We start from the raw sequence: 21792 nt of genomic DNA on the forward strand, positions 1-21792 counted from the left end.
GTGTCTTTCTCTCTCTGTATCTCTCTCAAAAATAAAATAAATAAAATAAAAAAAAAAAACGGGAGTCAGGCGGTAGCGCAGTGGGTTAAGCACACGTGGTGCAAAGCGCAAGGACCAGCATAAGGATCCCAGTTCAAGCCCCCAGCTTCCCACCTGCAGAGGAGTCACTTCACAGGCGGTGAAGCAGGTCTGCAGGTATGTTTCTCTTCCCCTCTCTATCTTCCCCTCCTCTCTCCATTTCTACTCCTCTGTCCTATCCAACAATGATGACATCAATAATAACAACAGCAATAAAACAACAAGGGCAACAAAAAAGGAAATAAATATTTAAAAAAAATTTTTTTTAAAGTCTTGATTTTCAGTTCCTAGAAATTTTTTGTACTGCTCCATAATTCCTAATTTGCTCAACCAAGGAGGTGCGTACGAATGCCCATATCTCTGCTACTTTAGCAGTATTGATAAACATTTATTACGTACTGAATTCTCCAAGTTAAATACTTTACACACATCTCCAAGAAAAATAATTTTTAAATGTATTTATCAGCTGGGGAAATATAGGGTTTTATTATTTAACTTTTCGTTTTCTTGACTCATTAAAGCAATACAAATACATTTATTGGCCAATTTGATGGCTGTTCGATTCCATAGCTTACCTCACTCTTCGTCTCACAGCATCTGGCTTGTGGTTTATGTTTTAAAAGTTAATTATTTGATCTATGTGAAATTTTTGGATGCGAGGCAAAAATACATATAATTATAAAAACAATTATTCCAGTTATTTTATAACATTGTTATAAAAATAATCTGACATATTTATAACTATATTTTTATTAAGATAACTGTTAAGGAAGAAATTTTTTTTATTTTTCTTTTTTCTTATAAGGAAAAATATTTTTGCCAGAAAATTTTTCTAACTACTTACTGATGGTTTGAGAGCAGTTACTTTTTTTTTTTTTTTTTTTGGTCTATTTACCTTGAATCTAGCCTCTTGCATAGAATGCTTTATTAATCCAAATAATGTTTTTATAAATTTCCTTAGCTTTTCCTAGGCCTGCAATCTACTACTTTGAAATAGTATTCAATTTAGATAAATTTCCTTTCAGTATTTCTTTCATTTTTGCAATTCTAGCTAATTTTTTTTAAACTGTGTTACATTACATTGACAGTTTAAGCACTTATTTTGTTTTTAATTTTAATGAGATTGTCTTTATTGTTTCAGAATTACGACTTTACTGATGTCCTGCCAAAGAGCCCACTTATTGCTTGACCACGAACTGACTCAGTTCATTTCACAACTGTTCTTGTCCACAGCTGTTCTTCTGTTAAGGTGGTATTAACTATTCATCCTATCTTGGGAAGAGCACACAGACCCTTACTTCTTTTGCTAGATTTCCATCACTTGTAGCCCAGTCTTGCCTTCCCTTCACCTACTGGTCTACTGTTGAATTCTCAAGAATATATATAATAAACCATACAATATATAAATATATTTATATATTAGAATATTTACTATATAATATATATTAAAGTATATATATTTTTAGGTGGCAATGGATAAATAACGTATCAATTACGCCACTTAATTTGGCTTCAATCAACAGTCCAGATTTTTAAAAACAGTTGACTCAATTTTAGTTTTCAATATTGTTACCTCTGTCTTTTTTTTTTTAAGTCTTTTCATAGTTTTTAATGGTGAAATAGGGTAGCAAACTTGATTTTAACAAGCCTTACAAGGGTGTCTATCCTTTTCATAAGTGGAAACTGAGGCACGTTTGTGAACTGTGTTAGCTTTAGCCTTTTACTTACCAGTTAGTGAATATGCTTAGAAAATTAACATGATGCAGTTATTTGGTGTTGAAAAGAAATAATCAGGATGAGCCTCTATATTCACTTCAATAAAGATATGGTCAGTAACAATTATACATAAATATTTGAAATTATAACAGAGAAGTCTGTGCATCTTCTGGAACTCAGAGATTTTTCACTGATTTCTCAGAAACATGAGATTTACTTGTAAATATTAATTTTGATCAAAACAAGTCACATTTTTATCCCAATGTCAAAAGAATATGGATTTGTAAGCGTTAGTATTTTCTTCACTTTTTAAAAATTTAATAAATATAATGAAATCAAATCAAAGATGAGAAGAAATTACATGTGTGTTCCATCTTCTGAAACTTTCATTTCCTTAATTTAATTTAAAATTTATCTTTTAGGAAGGAGGAACACATGCAGAAATAAGTTAAAACTTCTACACTTGAGTAATTGTGGTCAGGAGAACTATTTTTTCTCTCACTTTAAATGCTTCAATCAACCACGCCCAGAAATGTGCTCTTTTTTATTGCTGATATCAGGAATGGCCTTCGCCAAACTACCATGAAATGACAACATATGCTAACTTTATCATGTCATTTGAGTCTTTCATACCAATTCAACATGTCTCATTTGTGTAATGACTGAATCTTTTTTTTTTTTATTTTGATTATTTACTAACGAGAAAGACAGGAGGAGAGAGAGACAAAAAGAACCAGACATCGCTCGGGTAAATATGCTTCCAGGGATTGAACTCAGGACCTCATGCTTGAGAGTCCAATGCCTTATCCCCTATACCAGTTCTCAGACTACTTGATTGATTCTCTATCACAAACAAGCCCACATTTAAGATTTTAAGAAAAATCCCCTTTTAAAAGATCTCTATTTTCTGTAAGAGTCTTTAAAAAAAATAAACTGAATACAGTGAATGATTACAATAAAAGTACTCTGATTGGCTTCAAAAATATAAAAGGAAGAATAAAACCAATTTCTAATATTGTTCAGTTATTTTTCTAAAGAATTGTTGCTGAGGGAAATTTCTCTGATTTAGGAAATTATTATAGTATGTAAAACTCAAGCATATCCTTCCTGTATAAAAAAATTTTTTTTTTTTCCATAAAGATATTTCTGAAAGTAGTTTCTTGGGTTTGAAATACAGCAAAAAGCTTCTTGGAACTAGAAAAAAAAAAAATTGGCTCTCTGAGCCAGAGAGGTAGTTTTTTATTACCTGAACACTGATGCAAGTCTGTTGTTTCCAAAATGTACAAATAATATTGAGCAAAAGGTACCCTGACACATGAGTTAGCCATGTATTCATTCAATGTGGCACCTCCAAGCCATTGTCTTCAGTCTCCTTAACACCTTGGAGAAACTGAGACTACACAACACAAGCGCCATCTAGTGGCAAACGATCTCCTAATTGCATCAAGAATTCCAAGAAAGGAGATGATCACTTCTAGCTGAAATGATACTAGGGGAGGTTTTATACAGATAAGCAAGAAGATGCCATCTTGAAGATGGCAGTTATTTTATGGGCTAACTGAGCGTCAGAAGCATGAGGTGCATTGATAGGTAGGGAGAAAAAAAAAATTCTGCTAAACTTGACAGTTGATATACAGAAGTAGCAGGAGATAGAGCTAGAAAAATAGTTTGGTCAGAATGAAAAATTCTGACAGAAAGCAGAGTGATCATTCATTCAATAAATACTCACTGAGCAGCCCAGGAAGTGTCACAGTAGAAAGGGACTCTAAAGCATGAGGTCCCAAATTCAATCCCCTGTATCACAAATATCAGAGTGATGATCTAATAAATAAGGATGACTAACAAATAAGGATTTAGGGGCCTGATGGTGCACCTAGTTGAGTGCATTTGTCACAATGAGAAAGGACCTGGGTTCCAGCCCCTGGTCCCCACCTGCAGGGGAAAAGCTTTGCGAGTGGTAAAGCAGTGCTGCAGGTCTCTCTCTCTCTGTCTCTCTCTCCCTCTCCCCCCGCTTTGCTCTCAATTTCTGGCTGCTTCTAGCCAATAAATAAAATAAAGAGAATAAAAAGTTTAAAAATAAATAAAGCTTTGAAAACTAAAAAATAATAAGTATTCACTCAACAGTTACTAGCAATGTACAATCAGTTTATAGGTAGACAGTGATGACCAAAACATGGCTTCAATCCTCATGGGGCACCTAGCTTAGACAAACATGAAAAATGCTATGGAAATTCCTGAGTGGAAAAGGAATGGAGAGTCAAAGCCTTGCTTTGCTACCCAACTAATTCATTCACAGAAAGTTCTTTAATCTGAGTCTAAAGAAAAAGACGAACTACTTTACCGAATTAAAATATCTGTACTGAAGAGACATCAGCACAGTACATATGAAGCAGTTCCTTTCAAAATGCAAAGTTCTATAAAAATGAGAAGCACATTCAAAAGTGGCATCAGATACAGAACAAATATTCTGACGGAGAGATGTGAAATAAAATGGTAATAAATGCAGGCAGTTAAAAAAAAAAACAAAAAACCCGGGGGTCGGGAGCTAGTGCATCGGGTTAAGCGCACATGGTGCTAAGCGCAAGGAGCAGCATCCTGGTTCGAGCCCCCGGCTCCCCACCTGCCCAGGAGTCGCTTCACAGGCGGTGAAGCAGGTCTGCAGGTGTCTGTCTTTCTCTCCCCCTCTCTGTCTCCCTATCCTCTCTCCGTCCTATCCAACAACAACATCGATAACAACAATAATAACGACAACAATAATAATAACGTCAACAATAAAACAAAAAGGGGAGAAAAAGCAAAAAAAAAATTTTTTTAAGTTAAAAAAAAAAACTTTTGTGGCATAAAATTAATAATTACCTGGCTATTAGCCTGGCTGGTAGCTTGGGACTAAATGTCCCAAGAGCTTCTCTGTGACTATACCCAGACACAGTCATGCCAACTTTTATCGCTATGAATCACAAAGCCCAGTAGTTAGTCAGTGGGAACTGGCTAACTACTGAGAGCATGAGCGTCAGTGCTCAGGCATGGTGGTATTCGGCTGCAAGTACTATGAACATGTCACGGGACAGGGGAGTGTGTGCATGTGCACATGGCCGATGGGGCATTTTGTTCACCCTTGATTTCTATTACTAAATAATTCTATGATTCCAACACCATGCTGGTGGTCAAATCTCTCTCCCTGACCTGTGCACTCCATGTCTCACTTGACTAAATCCTAACGAATTTACTTATTTTTCCCTCCAGGGTTACTGCTGAAGCTCGGCGTCTGCATTATTAATCCACTGTTCCTGCGGCCATTTTTTTTTCAGTTTATTATTATTTTTTTAATAGAACAGAGAGAAATTGAGAGGGAAGGAGAAGACAGAGAGGGAGAGAGAGGAGAGACAGAGAGACACTTGCAGACCTGCTTCACCACTTGTGGAGCAACCCCCCTGCAGGTGGAGGTAGGGAGCCCGGGCTCGAACTGGGATCCCTGCACAGGTCCTTGCACCATTGCCCTGCCCCCCTTTAATTTACTTCCTTTTTTTTTTTTTTTTTTTTTTTAACCAGAGCACTATTCAGCTCCGGTTTATGGTGGTGCAGGAGAGTGAACCTGGGACTTAAAGGAGCCTCAGGCATGAGAGTCTGTTTGCATGGCCATTATGCTATCTACCCACCCAATTTACTTCCTTTTTAACTTGTCTGCCAATTTATTCCCACTGCCCCATGACCTTACATGTCATGTAAGGCCAGACAACTCCCAAACCCATAAAATCTTCTAACTTATAAGATGAATTTAGCAATATAAAAATAACCCCTTTATCATACCTGATAAAGCAACCTTTCCTTTACATGCTGTTCGTTCTTTACTTCCAAACTCCACATCACTGTCAAAAGAAAAAGAAAAAATATATATATATATATATATATATGTGTATATATATATATATTCGTAACAGGGACCTTCTAGACCTGGGAAACACCCGACTCTAAGACAGTGTGCTACTTTACCATGTGTGCAAGCCAGGTCTGAGCCCAGCCCTAATGCAAGAAAGGAAACTTTGGTGTGGCTTTCCTTCACTTTCTCTGCCTCTATCCAAAATAATAAATAAATAAATAGAATACTACAAGTAATAATGACTTCCAACGAATATTAACTACTTGACTCAAATAAATCCGACGGCTTTAAGAGGAATATATAGAACGATGCCCTTTCACTTTCCATATAAGCTTTATGATTATATATTGACCACAGTAAAATTATTTTTGTGTCCCCTCACATATATAAGCATATATATATTCTGTCTAGATCCTAGGGAGCACAGTGACCTGGATCACCATTTTCTAAATTACATTTCTAGTTCAGCAGACTCTAGTTCCTTGAAAAAGTGAGTAAACGTTCCTGTTCTGAGTTTGCTGCCCAGTAGCACCTTATATTTACAGAATATGACAAGTATAAAAAATTAGCCTTTATATGTTTATATGTAATTATATCATGTTTCATTTCCTTGAAAATCCAAAAATTAAAGCATATACTAGAACAATAAATAAACTAATATGGGGTAGAGATAGATAGCATAATGATAATGCAAAGAGACTCTCACACCCGAGGCTCCGGAAGTCCCAGGTTCAATCCCCCGCACCACCATAAGCCAGAGCTGAGCAGTGCTCTGATATAAAATAAATAAAAAATAAACTAATATGAGGGAAAAGAAGGAAATGGCTCTGAAGTAGAATATTGTTTTAAAAAAGATTGAATAAAAATATCTTGACAACAAAGTTTCAAAGGAAATTCTTGCGATATAAGGGATGTCCGGACATATAGCTTTGGAACATGCTAGTGTCAATAATGTTTTAAAGAAAAAGTCAAGATAGTTATCTCCTGGGCTTGGAAAACGACAAAACAAGGTTTCCATGCCTGAGGCTCCTTGGTCCCAGGTTCAATCCAAGGCACAAATCAAAATTCAGAGTTACGTGGAGCTGAGCAGCACTCTGATTAAGAAGATAGGATGGACGGACGGATGGATGGATGGATGGATGGATGGATGGATGGATGGATGGACGGATAAATACTGGCTTAAGATAGTTATCCCCTATGGACCAATCAAACCTGTCCTCAAGTACTTCTCCAATGTCTTATTTCTTAATAGCTTGTTTTCAGAGATTAGAATTTCTTCTTCTTTTTTTTTTTAACTGGGGGCAGAGATGTGAATAATGGCTTACAAATTTTGTTGACACAAGAACATAATTTCCCAAGTATAAGTAAGTATACTAAGTATATTCTTTGGCAGGTACTTCCTGATTTGGTTAGCTTATGAAGTATGGGCTAATTTGATAAGATACTCCAAGTAAGTGATAAGATAGAGAAACTTTTCATTTTTATTTTTTATTTTACTAAAGCACTGCTCAGCTCTGGCTTATGGTGGTGCTGGGGGCTGAACCTGGGACTTCCGGAGCCTCAGGCATGAGAGTCTCTTTGCATAACCATTATGCTATCTACCCCCACCTGAAACGTCATTTGAATGCTGCTTGATTCTAACAGGGTTCTTGGAGAAAGGCTAGGTGGGAGGTTGAAGTATACGTAACAAATTATCAGAAGATTATATTGCGTTTCAGTAGGCTTATTAAAAATATCACCAATATATTCATTACTATGTATCCAAGCTGGGAAAAAATATATATATCATTCCACTTTGACATTTCCTCCACTGTGTACCTAAATATTAAAAACCAAATATCTTTCAATTCAGTTAAATATTGATAAATTAGCAATGTACTTAAGTTGATGACCTGATACGGGATTTTCTGTGCTATTTATAGAAAAGTGCACCCAGTATAATCAAAATCATAAAGTAGCTTTAAACTAAGAACTTCTCAGAATTATATATAATTATTCTAGAGTCATACCTGGTATTTAAGTTAAGAAACTCACTAATAAAAAATAAATGCTATTTTGTTGAATCATTACTTTAATAAAGAGTATAGTTCAGTGTATTATGATTTATCATGCTGAAAAATACTAGCTTTGGAGTTGGTGTATTGCTCCAAAGTAAAAGACTCAGGGGCGGGTTTGGGGGGAGAGTTCAGGTCCTGGAACAGGATATGGCAGAGGACCTAGTGGGGGTTGTATTGTTATATAGAAAACTGTGAAATGTTATGTATGTACAAACTATCCTATTTACTGGCAACTGTAAAACATAAATCCCCCACAAGGAGATAAAGAAAGAAAGAGAGAGAGTGAGAGAGAGAGAGGAGAAGGAAGGAAGGGAGGAAGAAAAAAAGAAAGAAAGAAAGAAAGAAAAATGCTAGCTTGCTTCGCTGAACACGGGGGGAGTTCAACTTGAACAGTCTACTTAAGAGTTTATAGTAGAAATAGTATACTGGAAGGCTCACCAGAAATCTATACGTATTCAACTCTTCTCAAAGTGATACAAGATATAGAAGTACAACTGGCTGGAGTGTTTTTCTTGTTGCCACCACCAGGCCTTCCCTGCTCTCAGCTAACACTCTGCAGGCAGGAAAAGGGAGGAGAGAGGGGAAAAAGGAAAAGCCTCCTCTGGCAGGACAGGGGTTGAGCTTGAACATGTGCATGACAAAGCAAATGCATTATTAATGATCTTGCTGGCTCAGTTGGCTGGAATCTGTAATAATATTTCCAAATGCAGCCATATGTGAGAAAGCATAAAATTCCTGAAATATTAACCTCAGTGGAAAAAAAAAGAGAAAAACTCTTAAGATGAAAACTCAAGTATTAGACTATACTAAAGTTTAGATCCACTTAGCTTGATCTTCTGGGTTTGGAAAACAAGTAAAATTCTGAAAAACCAGAACTACCAACAGCAGATCTGGTGATTATTAATCCCCCCCCCCCAACCCACACACACAATCTATCTATTTAAACACCTGGGAGAGTTCAGCTTTCTTTTCTATAATTATAAACATTTGCATAGGATTTCTACGACCAGACAATGATCAAATAAAAAATATTGACAAATTATAATGTAAACTTAATTAATAATATAATCTTACAAAATAAGTCTTTAAAAAAAAAATTGAGAGAACTGGGGCCAGGCAGTGGCACACCTGGTTAAGTGCACACATTACAGTGTGCAAGGACCCCAGTTCAAGACCCTGGTCCCCACATGCAAGGGGGAAGCTTTATGAGAGGCAAAGCAGGACTGTAGGTGTCTCTCTCTGTCTCTTTCCCTTTTTATCTCCCTCTCTTTCTCAATTTCTCTCTGCCTCTATCCAATAATAAATAAATCAAGTTTATTTTTTAACTCTACCCAATAACAAATCAACTTCTTTCCACCTCTATCCAATAATAAATTAATTTAAAAATTTCAAAGAACAAAAAGTCTGCCCCATCTTTCTGAAACTTAAATTATTTTTTCATTCAACTAACTCCTTAAATTGTTATCCTTAGTGCAAAAAAATGTGGTTTTTCTCATTAATCCAAATTGGCAATGAAACTGTCAAACATTATCTGTTTAATAATGTGCTACTGTAGCTAATAGTTTGCTACAGTTAAATAAATACTCGTTTGAAATTCTGCAATGCTAACGTCAATTCTAAATGCTACAATTAAAGGAGCAAGCCTGAGGATCAAAAAACAACCAGGAAATTACCAAAAACAAAAGCCTAGCTAAGTAATAGTGTACTTTATGCCCAGTTTAAACCATTATTTCGTGAAACTTCTAAATGTCAATTTGACGTTGCTCTTGGAGATAATGAATAAAATTTTTTAACTTTGTGTTACTACTGAGATATTTTTGGCTGTAGATAAATAAAATAGCCAACAGAGGGTGCCCATCAGCCACTTAATTGCTCAAAAATGTATTAAAATTGAGTGAGTAAATATGGATTATGCTATTCACTATTGTTTCATATGAAAATTTAAAACAGCATTGTGAGGCCAAAAGCAAGCTCTAAGAAGCAATTGCACAGTGATCAAAGTATTTTTTATTGTCTATGTGAAGTACTAGGAGAATTCTAAATGAGTTTATTATTTGAAAGCAGGTTATAAAATCCTTCACCTTTTATGCAAATAAATGAAAATGAAAAGTCATAAATGGTCAACATGGATGGTCTGGGAGGTGGTGCAGTGGATAAAGCATTAGATTATAAACCGCTAGGTCCCGAGTTCAATTCCCAGCAAGTGCATGTCCCAGAGTGGAGTGTTAATCTACTTTTATCTCTCTCTCTCTCTGTCCCTCCCTGTATCCCTCCCTCCCTGCACCCCTCCCACCCTCCTATCTTTCCCATACATAAATAAATGTTAAAAAAAAAAAAAAAAAGGGTGTCAGGCAGTAGCGCTGCGGGTTAAGCCCACGTGACGCACAATGACCAGCACAAGGACCGGCTTAAGGATACCAGTTCGAGCCCCTGGCTCCCCACCTGCAGGGGAGTCGCTTCAAAGACGGTGAAGCAGGTCTCTCTCCTCCTCTCTGTCTTCCCCTCCTCTTTCCATTTCTCTCTGTCCTATCCAACAACGATAACAGCAATAGTAACTACAACAATAAAACAACAAGGGCAACAAAAGGGAATAAATAAATAAATATAAATTTTTTTTAAAAAATTCTAAAAAAAAGGTCAACATGAAATTTTAAGTCAGTCTATAATTAATAGCTTCACAAGTATCTTAAATTTAATGTGAAATTAAAATAAATAATTTTTCACATAAATTCTTTTCAACAGATACCAAACAATAATAAAAGTATTAAGAGCAAACCAGCAATGTCTTTAATAAACTATGTTTTATTAAAGAAATACTAAGAGTACAGTATATTCACGAGTGGTGAAGCAGGCCTCTCTCCCAGTCTATCTCCCTCTCCCCTCTCAATTTCCCTTTGTCTTATCGAATAAAAATAGAAAGAAAAATACTGAGAATACAATTTTCACTTGCAATGCTACATTCTTTAAGTTAATGCATATGTGAAACAAATGAGGATATTGAAATATAAACTATAAATATAAAATATAAACTATTTTGCAATCTCATAAAACTCATAAAGCTATCGTGGAATTATTAAAACCACAGTTGTGGGGCAAGGGGGTGACACCCAGTGGAGTATGTATGTTATAATGTGCAAGGACCTGAGTTCAAGCCCCATGTCTTCAACTACAAGAGGGAAACTTCACAGTGAAGCAGTATTGTAGTTGCCTCTCTTCCTCTCTTGTTCTCTCTTTTTCCTCCCTCTCAATTTGTGTCTAGCCAGTAAAAATAAATAAACAAACAAATAAACAAAACCTCCATCTCTAGGAAGCTATTCCTACCTAAGAAAACAAAAACTCACCAGTGTGTTGCTGTCTGATACACACTTTTAAATCCTATAAATGACTAGTATTATTTTTACAGAGTACTTGACAAGACAAGGGCTAGATTAGTAGGTTGGGACTGGGGGGGGGATGCTATTAAAAATATAAATTCAAAGATAAGTATGGTAGCTATAATGATAATACTATCTTGTATATTTGGAAAATGAGAATAAATCTTAAAAATTTTAGTCGCAAAAGAAATATATGTTGTTTTTTTTTTTTTAATTCTTGGTCCCTGAGATTTTGTGGTGGTAGAATTGTTTTTAACTTAATATAGATTCTGTAAATTGCTGAGCTGCCATATAGCACAATCAATATAACTTCAGTATATGTTCAGTCAAATTGCCTGTCATTTGGCCAAGGTATTTTATTAGAATTATTCTGATTGCATCATTAATCAGACTTTAATTTATACTCTCAGAGGTCCAACTCTTAGAAAGAGACCAGTGTCTCCAATCCTTTTGCATTTTCCCAGTTACAACAGTAGACCTGACATGACAAAGATGTATTTATCTTTTAATGAAAGAGGGAGAAAACCAGAGCATCACTCTCGCACATGCAACGCCAGAGATTTGACCTGGGGCCTCTTTCTTGAGAGTCTAACACTGTTCACTGTGTCACCTTCTAGACAGCAGATACAGACTTTCTATAGGTGACTATGTAAAAAAACTTTTGGCTCAGACCAGGGTGATAGGTACACAGAGAAAAGGGGTCACCTTATTCTTCTATTTTTGTGTATATTTGAAAAATCAAACATACCAGAATTTTTATAATTAAAAAAGAAACATTTTTCTCACACTGAATGGTGATGGTTATTAATTTATTTTGAACATTTCATATATATATATATATATCCATCAACTCATGTTGCACAACTAAAACTGGTATGCTATACACTAATCATAACTAAATCAGAAATAAAAAAGAGAGAAGAAAAGAAACTAGGCTCTTTTAGCAGTAAGATTTTTTTTTTTTAAGGTTAAAAAGACTATTTTTGTTCACTGCTAAATCACCAATGTCTGATGTAGATTCTAAGGCAATCAATAAATGTTTCCAGAACTAAATAAAAATAGGATATAGTAACTTTGGTGGAGCAAATAAATTTAAAATAGAATCTTGAATTTGAATCTTACTCATCAATAACTAGTTTTACCAATGAGTCAATGTTAACCTATTGACTTTAACATCCCTGTCTGTAAAATGGGAAAAGACCTATCAATCTCCAAGCTATGAATATGAAATAGCGTTTAATGTATCCAATATATTATTCTCTAGACTGCTGCACAAATATAAGAATAATTTTGTGAGTATAGTTTGGTCTCAGTATTTAACTTGAAGTATAAACAGGGAAGCATTGAAACTCTCAGTTAGGATAATCAGAGAGAGCATTCCCGGTCCCAGTAAATTAACAGTAATCACCTAGATTGGAATTCTTCAAGCAGACTACAAAACTCTCAGATCAACAAGGTAACAAAATCACTTGCGACCCACTCCTCCAGCACAACTGGAGGAATACTTCCAACTTCATTGTACAAGTAAATAGGAAAAGTAATAAACAAATAATGAGATGAATGTAAAGGGCTACAGCAGTTCAGGGCTGTACACAGAGCATGTTTTTTTCAAGGTAGGAGAGACAGAGTCAGACTTTAAAATCAAATGGGTTCCCATCTTAGTCACATAGTCACTGCCCTTTGAAACATTTTTTTTAATTTAATTATTTTTTAAATATTTATTTATTTATTTTCCCTTTTGTTGCCCTTGTTGTTTTTCATTGTTATTGTAGTTATTATTGTTGTTATTGATGTCATTGTTGTTAGACAGGACAGAGAGAAATGGAGAGAGGAGGGGGAGACAGAGAGGGGGAGAGAAAGACAGACACCTGCAGACCTGCTTCACCGCCTGTGTTATGTCTGTGTTATCATGTAATGGAACTGAGTCACGAACAGAAGAGTTAGTCCAAAGGCAAGGGAGCTAATAAACATTTGTATCAACGTTATTATTACCTCATCAATATTTTGGTTTTATAGAAATCTCTCTCTCTGCCCTGCAAATGCATTTATTTAATTATCACCAGGGCTTCCCAAAAGATAATGACAGAGAAAGGAGGATATGCCACAGAACCAAGGCCACCTCCAGTGCCATAGTTGTGCCATACAGTGTGCCTACCACAAGCCTGAAGCTGGGTCACCTCATGGATAAGCAGATAACTTCCCAGGTAACATCTTGCCCACACCCTGACCTGTGATTTCAATCACACTTCTCAAGAATGTAAAGACAGAACACCAGAAACAGTTAAACAGCTGCTAATGGCTTCTTCTTTTTAAATTCACTGAAATAGTAGTAGTGTGAATAAAACCAGGAAAGATAGATAAGACAGGCAGACAGACAGACAGACAGACCCTATCTGTGACTTTGGACAAACCACTGTAGGTTTTGCTGGAGGGAGATGGGAACAAAGAATTCTTGTGGTGGGGTGGTATGGCATTAGACGACTATTAGAATTTTATAAATCACTAATAAAAAATAATTTCACTAGTGTTAGAATTTTAAGATCGATCGACACTGATGACATAAGACCATTTTTATTAAGTAAAAAATGGGGCTGGGAGATAGCATATTGGTTGTGCAAAGGCCTTTGATGCCTGAAGCTCCAAAGTCCCAGGTTCAATCCCCACCATCACCATAAGACAGAGTTGAGCAGTATTCTGTTTAAAAAAATAAATAATAAATAATCTTTTAATAAATAAAAGATCAGATGTCAGGCTAAGGGAAAAATTAGTAAAGTCAGGGCCCCCTTGGAATATAACTAAAATAGACTTACTAGTTTTTTCCAGAACGGAGATCCCAAATGTTCATCTGCAATATTTTTGCCTTTAGGTTCAGAATTAGTCAACAATTTGTTTGGTTTTATATCTTAACTCTTTCTCAGCCACCAGATTCCAGATGCTACCATGATACCAACGTGACTTCCCTGGGCAGACAACCCCACCAATATGTCCTGGAGCCCTGCGTCCCCAGAGCCCTGCCCCACTAGGGAAGGAGAGAGACAGGCTAGGAGTGTGGATTGACCTGCCAACACCCATGTTCATTGGGGAAGCAATTACAGAAGCCAGTCCTTCCACCTTCTGCATCCCACATTGACCTTGGGTCCATACTCCTAGAGGGTTAAAGAATAGGAAAGCTACCAGGGGAGGGAATGGGATGTGGAATTCTGGTGGTGGAAATTATGTGGAATTGTGCCCCTCTTATCCTGTGGTCTTGTTAGTGTTTCCATTTTATAAATAGAAAGGAAGGAAGGAAGGAAGGAAGGAAGAAAGAGAGGAAGAAAGAAAAAAAGAAAGAAGTAGAAGAAATTAAGCAAGGAGTAGGGTGCTACACCTAGTAGGGCATACACAAGAAGACTTGGGTTCAAGCTCAGTCCTCACCAGCAATGGAGGTAGCATCACCAACAGTGAAGCAGTGCTGTAGGAGTCTCTTTTTTCTTCTCCCTATTTCTCTACCGAGGGGGAAAATAGCCACTCAGAGTGGTGGAGTCATTGCATATGCAATAATCTTAGTTAAAAAAAAAATACACAGCTAAGACGGGGGAAATAGCATTAATGGTTATGTTGGGACCAGGCACTGGACACCCATGTAAACACACATAGTACTAAGTGCAAGGACCCGGGTTCGAGCCCCATTCCCCATCTGCAAGGGGGATGTTCACAAGTGGTGAAGCAGGTCTGCAGGTATCTCTCTGTCTCTCTCCCTGTCTCCCTCTCCTCTCCCAATTTCTCTCTGTCCTATCCAATAAAATGGAAAAAAAAATGGCCACCAGGAGCAGTGGACTCACAGCGCTGGCACTGAACCCCAGTGAAAACCCTGAAGGCAAAAAATTAAAAAGAAAGCATAGTGGTTATGCAAAGAGACGCATGTCTGAGGCTCCAAAGTCACAGGTTCAATCCCCTGTACTACCAAAAGCCAGAGCTGAGCAGTGCTCCTGTGAAAGAAAAGATATAATTTAAAATATTAAAAATAAATTTACATCTAGTCACTAAATAATTTTGTCCAGTAAAATTTGGTAAGTAAGATCAGATATAAATTTCATACACAAATGTTCAGTCTGTTCCTAAAAGCCAGCAGGAAGTGACAAAATAGAGAACCAGAAGATACTGAGGGGGTATTGAGTAACCACTCCCACTCGTTAGGGTCTCTTAACAGTTAGCCACACAGCCTTGAATAAGTCACTTGCTTCTTTACAGCCTGCACTGACCACATGAAAGGGATATGCTAGCATTCTTAGTTCCCAGCTTCTTAAATATTTTTATTTTGCTACTATCCTATCAATCTCTTTCCATGCAGACTTTTTTGTTTTTTTTTTAATTATCTTTATTTATTTATTGAAATAAATACCAGCCAGAAATCGAGGGGGCAAGGGTTGATAGAGAGGGAGAGAGACAGAGAGACATCTGCAGCACTGCTTCACCACTTGTGAAGCTTTCCCCCTGCAGGTGGGGGCCAGGGGGCTCAAACCCAGGTCTTTGTGCACTGTAACATGCGCACTTCAACCAGGTGCACCACCACCTGGCCCTCACTGTCCATTTCTACACCTCCATTTCCCTTACTCTTGGTTGGCTAGTTTCTCTTTAAGTGTTTTGTTCTTCTTGTGGTTCTTTTGCCATCAGGGTTATTCATCACTGGGGCTCAGTACCTATATAACAAATCCATGCTCCCGGCAGCCTTTTTTTTTTTCCTTTTTTTCTTTTAATAATGCCAGAGAGAAACTGAGAGGGGAGGGGAGGACAGAGAAAGACACCAGATATACTGCTTCACCACTTAGGAGGTTTCACCACTTCAGGTGGGGACCAGGAGCTTGAACCTGGGCCCTTGTCCTTGGTAACATGTGCACCCTATCAGGTATGCCACTTCCCAGGCCCTTTAATAGCTTTTTGAAGCACATGGGTTTTCAAAAGCTTTACACATTTCTATAATCAGCCAGCATCCTTCTTAAAATAGTCTTCCAGTCCCTGCAAGCACTGCTCAGCTTTGGCTTATGGTGGTGCGGGGGATTGAACCTGAGACTTTGGAGCCTCAGGCATGAAAGTCTCTTTGCATAACCATTATGCTATCTACCCCCACCAGTCCCTGCATCTTAATTACTTTCATTTTATAACGTGAAAACAACAAAGATGTCCAGTGAAACCGGTATCCTTAGTATAAGGACTCTCCTGTTGAAATGTTTATAATATCCATAGTTACCTCAGTGTATTTGCTTTTTGGAATCTTTGGAGATTTGACATTTTACCTCAAGGTTACATTATATCATGGTTTAAATTCAAATATGTAGTAAGTACATTACAATCCATAAACAAGCCATGTTACTAACCATCCTCCTGTCTGATTTGCAGTCTGCTCCTCCAATCTCTGTAGTTCCAATGTATAAGCCATAATCCGAGCATTGCAAACCAGAAGATTCTTAACTGCAAGCAAAATCTGGTCTTTCTGGGTGCTCAAAGAAAGGAGTTTCCGTATACCTTCTCGCATTCGAGTTTCTAAATTTATTTTTTCTTGAAGGCTGCAGTCCTTAAGAGGAAAAAAAAAAGTATTTTTAAAAGAGCAAAAATCCAAAAATTATATTTATTTGTACCAGTAGTAGATGAAAAAAATAAACTAGATATTTCTAAAATTTCTTATCAAATTGGGAAAACTTTTTTTGTATAGACTGTATACATGTAACTATTCTCAAATGCCATTTTGAGACCACTGGATAAAGCACTGGCCTTTCAAGTATAATGTCCTGCCTTTGACTCTAGGTGTCATATGTACCAAGGTCAGGCTCTGGTTCACTCTTGTGTTCTCTCTCTGTCTCTCTCCTGCTCCTCTCTTATATTCAATAAATCTTTAAATGCTTTTTGCAAAACATAATTTCTTGCTTTATTTGGGAAGCTCTTATACCTCACTGCATAAACATAATAAAGGTGAGAAGCTTTACATGTTCTTACTACAACATCTTAGAATGTAATCTTATTTTTTTTTATTTTATTTATTGGGGGGAATTAATGGTTTACTGTCACAGTAAAATACCGTAGTTGATACATATGTAACATTTGAGAAATGTTTTCCACTTAACACTCTATCCCCTCCCCAGGTGCTCCTCTGCCATCAAGTTCCAGGACCCAAACACCCCCGCCACACCCGAATGCCAGTCTTTTACTTTGGTGCAATGCACCAATGTAATCTTATTTGGATGGAAGATTTTACAAATGGAGTGAAGATAAGCTCATATGAGAGTCACGTGGGTACTAAATCTGACAGCTGGTAGAGGAAAGTCATGTCAAGATATAGGATAGAAACAGAACTTTTTGTTGAAAAGCATGGGAGCAAAAAATGGGAATTATAAGCAAAAACTTCAATGTTATCAGCCAGTCAAAAACGAGTAAAGGAGGAAAGTCCATCCTGACTTCCCTGGGCAGACGACTTCCCTGGCGGGTCCTGGAACCTCACCTCTTCTGAGCCCTATCCCACCAGGAAAAGTTAGAGACAGGTTGCAGGTATAGATCAACCTGTCAACATCCAGGTCCAGTGGGGAAACAATTACAGAAGCCAAACCTTCTACACCTCATAAAGAATTCGGGTCCATACTCCCAGAGGATAGAGAATAGGGAAGCTTCCAATGGAGGGATGGGACACAGAGTTCTGGTGGTGGGATCTGTATGGAATCAGACCCCTGCTATCTTATAATCTTACAAATCATCAAATCACTAATAAAAAAATAGAAGAAAAAAGCTGGTAAAGGCTTCTTTTCTTGAGAAGAATGTGAATTCTTTCTTAGGACTTTCAATGTTAACCAGGTCTGTGCATAAATTGACTTAAGGCTTCTGGCCTTCTGAAATACAGAATATCTTGTTTGAGGTCACCCAATTTTGGTGATGTAGTGGCTTCCCTAGGAAACCAATACATGAACATGACAAACATAATAAATGTGCATATTATTCAAGTTATTTTGTGATGGGACTTTTGGGAGGCATGGCCATGGACCATTAAGTTACAGGTGCTATCATGATTCCATTCTGACTTGCCTGGGCAAACAGCCTGACTAGAGTCCCACCCCACTAGGGAAAGATAGAAACAGACTTGAAGTATGGATCAACCTTCCAACGCCCATGTCCAGTGGAGAAGTTATAGAAGCCAGACCTTCCACCTTCTGCACCCCATAATATTCTTAGATCTATACTCCCAGAGGGATAAAGAATAAGGAAGCTTCCAATGAAGGGAATGAGATAGGAAACTCAGGTGGTGGGAATTGTGTAGAACTGTACCCCTCTTATCCTATGGTCTTGTCAATCATTATTGAATGAATGAAAAAAAGAAGGAAGAAATAAAGAGAGAAAGAGAGAGAGAGAGAAAGGAAGGGAGGGAGGGAGGGATGGAGAGAGGAGGCAGTGGTTCCCCTGGTTAAGTGCACACGATAGTGTGCAAAACCCAGGTGCCCACTTGCAGGGGTGAAGCTTCATCAACAGTGAAGCAGGGCTGCAAGTGTCTCTCTGTCTCTTTCCCTTTATCTCTCCCTTCCCTCTTAATTTTTGTGTCTCTACCCAATAATAAATAAATAAAAACATTAAAAAAAAAAAGAATGGGAGAGGGAAGGATGATAGAAAGAAAACATAGGCAAACAGAAATAACAGTCAGGGGCCGCGGTCCGGGCAGCTCCTCGCCGGCGCCCGGCGGCCCCGGCTCCACCGGACGCCGCTTTAAAAAAAAAAAAGAAAAAGAAAGAACAGTCAGCCTATATCTGGGACCTTGGGAGAACTATTGGGGTTTCTTTTCTTTTTAAATAGTTTTATTTATTTATTATTGGATAGAGACAGAGAGAATTTGAGAGGGGGAGGGGTGAGAGAAAGGGAGGGCGACAGAGAGACACCTGCAGCCCTGCTTCAGCACTCATGAAGCTTTCCCTCCTGCAGGTGGGGACCAGGGGCTTGAACCTGGGTCCTTGCACACTGTAATGCAAGCGCTTAGCCAGGTGCGCCATCACCTGTTCCCACCATTGTAGTTTCTAATGAAGGGAATAGAGACAATGCTGGATCTCTAGTGCTGGAGACAGTGCAGGATCATACGCATTATCTTATGATTCTGTGGATTAGTATGGAGTCACTAATGAAATAAAAAGCTATACTGTGGTAACTTGCACCTAGCCAGGTGTGCCAGTTGTTGGCCCCGGAAAAAAAAGATCTTTTTTTTTTCCTCCAGGGTTATCGCTGGGGCTGATGCCTGCACCACGAATGCACTGCTCCTGGTGGCCATTTTTCCCATTTGGTTGTCCTTGTTGTTGTTGTTATTGTTGCCTTTGCTGTTGTTGTTGTTGTTGTTGTTGTTGGGCAGGACAGAGAGAAATTGAGAGAGGAGGGAAGACAGGGGGAGAGAAAGACACCTGCAGACCTGCTTCACAGCTTGTGAAGCAACTGCTCAGCAGGTGGGGAGCCGAGGGCTCCAACCAGGATCCTTATTCTGGTCTGTGCACTTTGTGCCATGTGCGCTTAACCTACTGTACTACCGCCCGGCCACCACAGATAATTTTTTTAATAATTATTTTATTTGATAGAACAGAGAGAAATTGAGAGGGAAGATCAAGTTACATTGTAATATGGCAAGTTCTGGTTGTTAACACTGAGTAAATCAAGGGAAAACTTTCTTTTTAAAAAAACATTTATTATTCCCTTTCGTTGCCCTTGCTGTTTTCTTGTTGTAGTTATAATTGTTATTATTGATGTTGTCATTGTTGGATAGGACACAGAGAAATGGAGAGAGGAGGGGAAGACAGAGAGGGGGAGAGAAAGACACCTGCAGACCTGCTTCACCGCCTGTGAAGCGACTCCCCTGCAGGGGGAGCGCCAGGGGTTCGAACCGGGATCCTTACCCCGGTCCTTGCGCTTTGCGTTACCTGCCCTTAACCCACTGCGCTACCGCCCTCCCGGAAGAACTTTCTAAATGAAAAGATGCTGAATAAAGAAAATGGGTTTTGTAGCAGGGAGATAACAGGCTATTTGTCATGGAAGTATTGTCAAAATCAAAAGCATTTTAGCAAAAAAATATTCTAAACTATAGGATCCTCTTTACTACAAACCTAATGATGCTTCAGCATGCCTATTTCCTTATTATTTCTCTATCTGAGGGATTAATGGTTTACAGTTGACAATAAATTACAATAGTTTGTACATGCATAACATTTCCCAGTTTTCTGCATAACAGTTCACCTTCCCCTAGGTGTTCCTCTGAGCGTCTATTTCTAAGAAGAAAATGAACGTGCTGGCTTCTGAGCTTTAAAAAATGCTATAATTTACCTTTTTAATTGTATCCATATAAATGTCACTGAAGACTAATAATGTATGTTTCAGATTAAAAAAAGAATGAATGAAAGAATGAGAGAGAGAGAGGAAGGAGGAGGAAGTTGAAGGAGAAATCAACGTCAGGGAAGCAGTATTTATGAAGAGAAAAAAAAGTGGGGGCAGTTGGTGGTGCACCTGGCTGAGGGCACCTCACAGTGAACAGGACCCGGATTCAAGCTCCCAGGCCCCATCTGCAGGAGGAAAGCTTCACGAGTGGTGAAGCAGCACTACAGGTATCTCTCTGTCTCTTTCCCTCTCTATATCCCACTTCCTCTGGGTTTCTGGCTGTATCTATCAAATAAATAAAGATAATGAGAGAGACAGAGAGATGAATCTGCAGTCAAAGATTTAATTTATTCAGACCAGTCAAATGTTCTCTATTTGCACATAGAAAGCAGACCTGTTTAATTATATTGGTTCATCACCTCATAAAACCTTAGCCTGTACTATATCTATATCCTACATACTTGTACGAAGTTGCTTTCCTTATCCGCCTCAAAGTAAGTTCTTAGATGTGATTAGCAATTAATCAAAGAATTAATCTGTGTGACCTATACGTTTATAAAAATAAAAATTCTGTAAGGCTGGTAATAATTGTAGAATTTACACCGGCAGCAGCTTGAAGTGGTGATAATAGTTCTTTCTTCCTCACCACTCAAATACAAACACCATCTGGTGTCACCAAACTCAATTCTGTCTTGTAAATGTTACAATGAAGCAGTCAGTTGGACTGTAACGGTGGTTTGTCAACCAGGGTGAACTTGAAATCACCCTGGATTGACATGAAGGACCTCAGAAAAATACCACATCTCATAGCCTAGCCTAAACTCATCTGACCTTTGGAGGTAGAGCGCAACTATATATATATATTTTACATTGTGGCAATTCAGCATACAGCCAAGACACACTTGGAAATTTCTCTACAACCCAGCAAGTTGTAACAATCGTAAGGAACCAGTAGGTGGCCACAGTCACATTAAGGAATCAATTTGGGTTTCCCAGCTTTCAGCCTTATAAATGAAGATTATCTTCTCTTTGTCACTTATTGGTACCTCTTAAAATTATGTAAGTTTGGGAAATGGCTAAAATAAATAAATAAATAAATAAATAAAATGTAGTGCTCGTGTCAGCAGTACATATACCAAAACTGAAATGTTTCAGAGAAGATTAGCATGCCCCTGTGCAGGGATGGCATGCAAACCTGTGAGTCGCTCCATATATTTTTTAAAAAATTATTTTTAAAATGTGTAAGTTGAGTTAAAAAGACTTATGTGTAAGATTAAATATTCAAGAAAGGAATGTGATATATATCACAGATACTACAAGTTGAATCCTT

General features: G+C 37.8%; 1 protein-coding gene and 1 non-coding gene across 2 annotated transcripts in view; one reads left to right on the forward strand and one right to left on the reverse strand.

Moving 5' to 3' along the window:
* RTKN2 (rhotekin 2) overlaps positions 1 to 21792 on the reverse strand; it is a 99090-nt gene that overhangs the window by 71851 nt on the left and 5447 nt on the right. Inside the window, exons 2-3 of the mRNA XM_007517381.2 lie at positions 16457 to 16653; positions 5602 to 5660 (exon numbers count right to left, since the gene is read on the reverse strand). Of these exons, the coding sequence (XP_007517443.1) occupies positions 5602 to 5660; positions 16457 to 16653 (256 nt within the window). The remainder of the gene's footprint in view (positions 1 to 5601; positions 5661 to 16456; positions 16654 to 21792) is intronic.
* LOC132542759 (U6 spliceosomal RNA) lies at positions 21574 to 21679 on the forward strand. Its single transcript, XR_009553735.1, has one exon. It is a non-coding gene; the product is annotated as a U6 spliceosomal RNA (small nuclear RNA).

Source organism: Erinaceus europaeus, chromosome 1 (genome assembly GCF_950295315.1).
Source record: "Erinaceus europaeus chromosome 1, mEriEur2.1, whole genome shotgun sequence".
Lineage (NCBI taxonomy): Eukaryota > Metazoa > Chordata > Mammalia > Eulipotyphla > Erinaceidae > Erinaceus > Erinaceus europaeus.